Genomic DNA, 8,956 nt, shown 5'->3' with positions numbered 1-8,956 from the left:
TGTTGGTTAACCCCGGTGCAATCCGTTCAACATATCCAATTCTTAAAGGTATTCCTTGTGCAACTACACTTATATTCTCTTCTTCCCCTTCCTGTATTGAATCCGGTGATAACAAATTTACAGGGAAAAAACGTTTTTTTGCAGAACAAATTGCCCCAGAAACAATTAATTTTCTTTTTCTTTCGTCAAATTGCATTTTTAATCTGTTGATCTTCATTTAAGCAGGTGGTTAAATAGATGACAATTAAATGTGAGTTGACAATGTTGACATTTACAAAAACAAAAAACACGCGTTTACCCGATTCCGTTCATAATGCCGGAGTGACACTGCAGTCACGTGATATTCCCCACACTCTACCTTCGCCCATATTTTATGAACGCGCTCCTGGCGTTCGTTTTTGGATCACGTAGTTACATGGTTGCAGGTATAAGTTGACATACCATTCTTTCTAGATATCTTGGTATCACGCAAGTATCCCAAAAAGTTTGAAGATCTGTATTAATATCGAAATAAGAGACAGACTTTCCAACGGTACTTATACAATGTATACAATATAATACAATTTAAAATCTCCCAATCTCTCGCTGGACAAAGTGCAGCGTGATCAACAATCACTGAGTCTGTTGGAAATGAAACAATTGAAAAGTACTAGTGTTTTTTTGTCTCGTAATTAGCACTGAAAGGATTTTTTAACTTGAAAGGACATTGAAAACACTTTTCGTTATGTCAGTTACGAGTACCTATATTTATGTTATTATTACAAAAATGAACCGTTCATGGTAAATTTCAAATTTGCCAAATTTCATTGTTACCAACAGATTCAGTCATTCTTGATCACACCGTATATTATTCCTAACCCATCCCTTGATACACAAAGGATCAATATTTCACACTTTAAAAATTGAACAAAAATTCCACATGCCATTGACATTTTGTGCTGCCAACCTAAAATCTTTCATTAAAATTCCTGTTTCCATTTTCTTGCCTAGGCAGGGAAATGCTATTTTCCAGACGATTTAGATAAATAGAAAATCAGTTTTTCAGTTTTCTAGACGGAGGCTGAAAAACCCCAATGGGTTTTGATACAATTATCACTTATGTCTATGTGATTTAATGTTACAAGTGAACCTATCTATCTAATTCTTTTGCTAATGTAACATTTTGTCAGTAACAGTTTTGAGAAAAAGGGCATTCTCGTTTTAAAAATTAACTTTTAAAAAAACATCTTTTCGTTTTGTTTCCCAAATTGAAAGATAAGGTGATGCCGTTGGAAGTTTCAAACACCTTGATTCGGGAGTAACTCGAAAAGAATGGCATTTATGTTTTGAACGCGTAAATATATCCAATTCAATGGTGACTATTCTGAAAAAAAATAAATAAAAACGTTTCTTTAAATTTACATTCTTATTTATAAGATTGCATAAATTTGCTACTTACGTAAAAATAATAAATTTAACAGAAAAAATACGGCATCGAACTGGAGTTTTAATATTTATATGTTTTTTTAAATTACTAATGTTGCGTGTAACATTTTTTACTCCGATATTAAATTATTGAATACCTATTCTTATTGTAATAGTAACAACGTATGATATGGTACATATTATCTCATCTGTAAAATATCAAGATTCTACCTTGGGGTTGTGGGGTTGATGAAATCAGAATAGAGGCGCAATCGGTTAGAGAAAGGATGCAGGTTTTGATCTCGTCTGCGGTTGGCTGTGTGAATACACCAATGATCAATGCTGTTAATAAACCAAGCAAGCAGCTCCGAGTTGATTAATTAAACATCGGTGTGTGGCGAGGCTTTCTCCTGTCAGCTTTGGATTAGATTCATCTGTGCTTTCGTAACAGAAGAACTTTTAAATGAAACTTTAACGTTAATTAATTCGGAAAAATACCGCCGTTATGAAAGACGTTCACGATTAAGAATATGCTGTAAATAAGTAACTGAATAATTTACCTAAAAAAGATACTTATGTGCATTATCCTTGAAACAAAGAACAAAAGAAATTTAAGAAGCCTTTTAATAGTTTAAATAACATACATTTTTGCAGAAATGCATGCTCTTTTAAGTTACGTTAAATTAATTTTTATGTTAAAATGAACTTCGGAGCGTGTGGTTTTAGGTAAAAGGCATGTGCGCAGATGGAAATAAAAATAATATTAACGTGCAGCATCCCCAGAAAGAGAGGGATTTGTGTTCTCATTCAATCATATTCTCTCTTTTAGAAGCGTTTTGTGTTTTGTGAAATTTTTCAATCAGTGTTGTCGTCCATTAGTTATATTATACACTGGCTGTTTGGCTAATGCATTCTGCCTGAATGAGACAACAAGGAATTTTACATAACGCTATTTAGGTTCTGTTCAAATAAGGGCGCATTTTGCTTGGCTTAATCAGACTAGTTTATAATATAGCCTGGTGAAAAAAGCCTTTGTTATATTTTGACGACTTTAGACAAAGGGAAAGCGTACCTACCTAATTTAGGAATACGCTCCGCGTTTCAGTTCATTTTTTAATTACAGCTAACAAAGTGAAAATCTTTGAATTATTACCACCGTTCTTGTATTGATTTCTTGTAGAAACGGCTAAATATAAATTTATAACGGTTCTTTTGATTCTTTAAAATAATATTTTCCTGATAAAACATCAAACCGTTCTTTCAAAGAATTTAATTTTCTCAAACGTTGTAGGGAACAAAGCCTTGTAAAAAATTCCATTCACAAAATTAGAATAAGAGAAAAACTTCAGCATCACATAAAAGATTTTCTGAATAATAAGACTTCAATTTTGGAATCACGCTGTTATTTAATTCCTATTATTTTTTCTAGAAATAAGGTTTACAGTTTTTTATTGAATTAAAAAGTGTTAAAACTACATGAATACATATTAATTTTTTAAATATGGATTTATTATGTTTTCTTCAAACCAAGACCATTCAAACTTTAAGTGATTTCCTGGTGTACCTAATAACTGAAGTTTCGAATTTTCGTCAAGTTTTCGAAGGCCTAAGCGATCCTACAAATAAAAAACATCAAATGCAATGCGAGTGTAAAGTCTGGGACTAATTCGATAAATCGAAATGGCTGATTTTCTTTAAATACTTGAACAGGTCAATTTTATATTTTAAAATTACAATTTTACATGGCAAGCTAGATTTTTTTCGTTTGGTTTGCATAGAAGTAAAAATAATTCCGAATTCAATCTGATTTGGATATTACAAAGAAGTTAATGGATGACAATTTGAATACCTAATAACATAGTTATTATCTTCAGTTAATTAATGTTATTTTATTAAATCTAGATCGATAGTGTCTGGTTTAGCGCCTTTATTCCTGCAATAAAAATTACACTCCCATAGAATAGGTACTTCGCTGTTTTCCAATTTGAATAAAATTTTGTGATCATAGTACCTAATTCGATTTCAGAAAAATGAAACAATACTGTATAGTGAAAAATAAAATCTTGTATGCACCACGGTGTCACCGAATGATTACGCCCATCGAACGATATCCATCTCCCGGGCTAAAGCCCTCGAGCTGGATTCATCGTTCTCCGAGCGTAATCATCGTTGTAACGCCCTTGGTGCATAAATAGCTATTGACGTCTGATGGAATTCAGAATTCCAACTTCTATCCAAATAGAACGGCAAAAGTGTGGCGTGCTATTTAAAAACTATGTTCACAAAGTCATTGTGTGAAAACAAAAAAAATATGGAAAAATGACAATTATTTTGACAATGAAGATTTTATCGAATTATTTTCAGATTTTACACTCCACTATTATATTAGTGTAAAGATCACAATGAAAATGAATAATAAATGTCAATAAAATTTACTTCGGTATATAGAGGGGATTCCTTCAATGTCTGAATAATTTCAGATTGTCCCGGTTTATAAAAACCGAACCATTCCGTCTCTACAGGTTCAACTATGGTGTCATTTTCAAATTTTACAAGAATTAAATTATCTAATTTCTGTAATCTTTGAACATAGTCATTGTTAATTGTCAGCTCATTGTTTATGTCAGATAAGAATGAACTATAGTTTTGATATTCTTGTTCGTGAAGAGGATCATGCCAGTAAGTTGCCTGGACTAGAGCCTTCTGAACCCAACTGAAATAAGAAAATATTAGGTGCCTCAAATAATTTTAAAAATAATACAGGGTGTTTTCTTCGAAGTTGAGGCTTTCCTTTTAACATGTGATAGTATGCCTTGTTCTAAAGAGTTTTAGCCAAAATCACCTTAGTAAAATGTGTACGGTAATGAAGATACAATAAGTTATTTTTTTTGAAATTTTTGAAACCGGTCCTGCTCAAATTTGCGCTGATTTGTTAGAAATTAGAATTGACAAAAAAAAATCAAATGAGCATGGACCTTAATCAAAAATACTGTCAGAGTTGTCATCTAATTAGTCGGAATAGCTTTATCATTACGAAAATAGTGCTAATGCATGGGCAATGTTATCTAAATGCAGCTGCGGCGTCCAGAGAGTACGCAGAGCGATTTCCAGAAAGACACCATCCTGGGTCACGTCAATTCTTAATCTAGTACAGCGGAGAAATAGACAGGACCGCACTCAAAATTTTAGAAAACAATAAAAATATACAATCAATTATCTCCGTTAATACAAACATTTTACTAGAAGATTTAGGTTAAAATTCTTAAGAATAATGTATGGTATCTCGTATTACAAGGAACGCCTCAATTTCGAAAACATCCTGTATAAATACATACTCTAAATAAGCAGCATGATTAAGCAGCCTTCTAACATAGTCACAGAGTGTGTTCGATAGAGAACCACAATTAGGTAAACCATAAACTCCTTGATGCTGACCTCCTAATGAAATTAAATTCTTTACCTTAACTGTAGGACATCTTTGGACTAGGGCTCGCCTGAAAATTCTCATCTTTAAACTCAAGTAATTAAATAAAACAATAATTCATACAAAAACTGTGCGCCTTGTGAAAATCCTATGGCATTAAATCCGTTTTCCAACAAAGAATCGGATTTTATCAAATCACAAGCCATTTGAATTTGTTTATCTGGATGAAGAAAGTAGCCATTTTCTACATCAGAAATTTCAGAACCACCGATACGTAAGGAGACGACATGGACGCCAGGAAGAGTTTGTTCTAATTTTTCCTTAACAGCGCCCAGACTAAATGAAAAGCAGCAGCTGTCGCCTGAAATAGGGGTGGTGAAAAAATGGACAGGATATGTGAGAAAACTTTATAATATGTATGTAGTAGGTAAGTAGTTAATTTGATTTGGACAAAGTTGTAAGTTTCTTAAATTCCGGTTAAGTTAGGGATACTGAGTAATATAATATCAACGTACCTTTCTTTCACACATCATTTCATCGTGAATACAATAGTTTAAATATCAGCAAAGAAATTTTTTTTAAATATACAGGATTATTGACGAGTAATAATGGGCCTTACTAAAATTGAAACGCAACCAGTTATGCATTGTCATGAACTTCGTTGATCATTTATATTTATTTAAAAAAAAATGAAAACAGTTTGTTCTGTTGTTTTTTTAATTTGACATTAAGTTGACATCTAAATTAAAGTAATTTTTTTAGGTTATTTTTATTTAAACTTCGGTACTCGTCTGTCAGGAACCAGGATATCGCTCCGCATAAATAACTGCTGCAAATGCGTTTTTTCTACATTCATCGTAAATTAACAAAAGATCAACTTTTTCGTCATTCGAATCCATTTTAGGTTTGATAGATGTCACGTAATAACGTAACAACTGAAAATTGTCTTAATAAAAGCGGTCTTGGATTCATTAAAAAATAAAAATATCAATTTGTATCTACTCATTTGAGAAATATGTTTATTTGGTTGCGTCGGGACGATGTTAGGCCCATTATTACTTGTGAATACCCCTGTATAATTACCGTAAAAAATAAAATCGTATCCTTTCATAAATATGTATCAAAATATCTGCACAATACAAATGTGAATTATGAAGATGATATTAATTATTAAAATAACTGATAACATTTTTGCCCCTACTATGACGTATGTATTTTTGTTATTTTACTCTTTAATCGTATTGTAATATGCGCATTCCTAACCTTATACGAGGGCGGAAAGTTAACCCTTCCTTTTTATCTTTACTTCCCTTTCTTGGTCAATAATAGTAATAAGCCACTTTCCGCACTATTATAAGGTTTTTCCAGTGGCGTACTTACTGAAATTCGAAAAACAGTAGAAATGAAACTGCATCAAATTAATTATTTATTTGCTAAAAATGTAATGATCCCGAATAAAATAGTATACAAACATCGTTGGGAATGTGTTTCATTCCTGTCTCGAGCATTAGTTCATCTCGGCTACGCCTTGGTAAACTATCTTGGCTCTCAACAGGAATGAAACACTTCCCACCTCGGTATATAATCTACTGTTGCTACAATCATCACAGAAAGTAATCTTTTTGTATACACATCAAAATACATACCAAAATGTACCGTTTACAGTAAAGTGTATGGAAAGTATTTTCGGAACTAGTGTAATAGTACGGCGTCATCAAGAATGACTGAGTCTGTTGGTAACAATGAAATTTGGCAAATTTGAAATTTTCCTTGAAAGGTTCATTTTTGTAATAGCATAAACATAACCGACATAACCAAAAATGTTTTTAATGTCGTCTCAAGTTAAAAAATCCGGTCAGTGCCAATTATGCGACAAAAAACACCAATAGGTACTTTTCTATTGTTTCATTGCCAACAGACTCAGTCATTGTTGATCACGTTGTAGAATACTTAGTTTATTTAACGAGTTCGTGTGTAATTGGGCTTTTTTTGGCATGTGTGGGCCAGTTTAAAAAGCGAGTGCCAAAAAAAAGCACAATTTACACAAGAACGAGTTGAATACAACGTTTTTTTTGGTTCGACGAGCCCCTTAAAGGCTCCAAATCACTTAAAATCTTAAAATTAGCTTGACGTTTCGATTTGACAAGTCAAATTTATCAAAATCCGTTTACACAGGAGAAAATTCTCAAATTCTGACAGTGTCGAACAAAAAAACATATTTTTTGCATTCGTTACTATTTTGCGAACTCAAAACACGACGCAAAATGGATCTTTAGGGGCCTAGTACGCAAAAAATTGCTATGATGCTATAATATTAATAATATAAAAATAAGGTACCTAAGTACTATCGCGGCCATCCAAAAGTGAACGTTTTTTTTTTTATAGTTTAATTTTTACTTTAAATCATAGGCGTCCTAAAATGTCAAAGTTTGACACTAGCGATAAAAAAATTATTGAAACTATTTTTTTTAAATGCCACCCCAGCCAGCTAAGCCAGCAAAGCTAAAAGAAAATTGGTCGTTGGCTGCTGTGGCGAGAGAATTACATTGCAGAAAGACTTGCATCTTCAATATAAAGAGGGGTTGGCAAGAAAACAGGCTTGAGAGGCCAATGCGAATAGGTGTTGGAAAGGTTTCTTTACTAAAGTTAACTTTCACTTTAATAATGTATTAATTACTTCTCAGTCTCATTTTTATTATTACAACTTTTTATTATTAAAATAGTAACGCCTGCTGCACGAACGCCAATGAATACAACCTGATTTAATCTAACGAAAAATACGGAAATTTTCGCAAGCTATCGTTCACTTTTGGATGGCCGCGATTGTACATAAACTCTTTCTCGTCTTGTTCTCGTGATTTATCTGGAAGTAAATCTAGAACAATATTTTTATCTTTTGTTGCTCTTTTGTTGACTTGTTTATTTATGCACCTAGTGTTGGCCTAACAACCGTCTCAAAACTCACTATGATGTTCACAAATATTCTGTACTGTATAGTTTTAGAGGACTTCTCAAATTAAAGACTCGGCGCCTTTGTAGCCTCGTCCCCTAAAACTGTCGTACAAAATTGGATTTACCAGTACATCAGTTAATCTTTACCATCAATTTAAATCATTAGAAAGCGCAGAAATGAAATGATTTTTTCTTTTCTGGAAAAAAATGTTTCCTTGCATTCACAAAATCAGCCAATGTGATTCTGATTATTAAGTCGGAATGAAATGGAGGCCTGTTTTAATGATAAGTTTAATTATTATCAGGATACGTACACGTTAGAAACACAAAAAAATACAAAAAAGCTAAAGTGTTAACATCTACTGTGTTTTTTTATTACATGAAAAATTTGAATCTTTAGAACGTCACCACTACACTGGGGGAATTTAATTTACCAAAATTTTGACGTGGAGGTGGCTGAAGGAGGCTGACTAATAAGTGTGATAACTACACTAAGTTAAAGTTTACCTCCTCCTATGCGGTGACTGACATCTTAAAATTTCAAATTTGTAATATTAAAACACCAGAGATAAACCCATCCGAATTTTTCACGCGAACACCTGGTATATAAATTAGTACCATTATTCCTTATTGATTCTTAAAGCACAATACAAAACCTTGTGCAAATTTTCTCAATAGACTGTCGAGCGTAAATGCACGTCTAAAAAACCTTTCAGTAGAAATGGGATGATAACGACTCTTCACGAAATTCTTTTTGTGTTACAATATTAAAATGTTTAAAAAATGTAGTTCTTAACTCATTGTAACTACGGGGTCATTATAAATGATTGTACCATCGTAGGTGGCTGTGCGCTATGCTTTAGGTGCGCCGCTACGCCCACTAGTTGTTACAAACATTTATAATGACCCCGTACATACATATACAGGGTGTCTCAGCTAAGATTTTCGAGCCTAATATCTCGGTTATTTGCCAACGGATTTTTATGAAATTGAAGGTTAAATTAGTAATATAGTTATTTATGGTATAAGTGGGTTATTTAAGATATTACCCACGAGAGGTATTTGTAACCTACGAGGGCTTGCCCGAGTAGGTTATTACCTCGAGTGGGTAGTACTTAATAACCCACGTATGCCATACAACGTTTTATCCAATATTCCAAAATTTTTAGATAATGA

At 32.8% G+C, this 8,956-nt stretch overlaps 1 protein-coding gene across 2 annotated transcripts in view; it reads right to left on the bottom strand.

The window, feature by feature from the left end:
- Positions 1-2,836: 2,836 nt before the first annotated feature.
- Ppt1 (Palmitoyl-protein thioesterase 1) overlaps positions 2,837-8,956 on the bottom strand; it is a 34,938-nt gene continuing 28,818 nt past the window's right edge. For both annotated transcript variants that reach the window (XM_069036396.1, XM_069036397.1), the window contains exons 3-6: positions 4,952-5,189; positions 4,740-4,898; positions 3,841-4,117; positions 2,837-3,020 (exon numbers count right to left, since the gene is read on the bottom strand). In XM_069036396.1, the coding sequence (XP_068892497.1) occupies positions 2,892-3,020; positions 3,841-4,117; positions 4,740-4,898; positions 4,952-5,189 (803 nt within the window). In that variant the 3' untranslated portion in view covers positions 2,837-2,891. The remainder of the gene's footprint in view (positions 3,021-3,840; positions 4,118-4,739; positions 4,899-4,951; positions 5,190-8,956) is intronic.

Source organism: Tenebrio molitor, chromosome 1 (genome assembly GCF_963966145.1).
Source record: "Tenebrio molitor chromosome 1, icTenMoli1.1, whole genome shotgun sequence".
Classification (NCBI taxonomy): Eukaryota; Metazoa; Arthropoda; class Insecta; order Coleoptera; family Tenebrionidae; genus Tenebrio; species Tenebrio molitor.
This window is presented reverse-complemented; position numbering and strand designations above follow the sequence as displayed.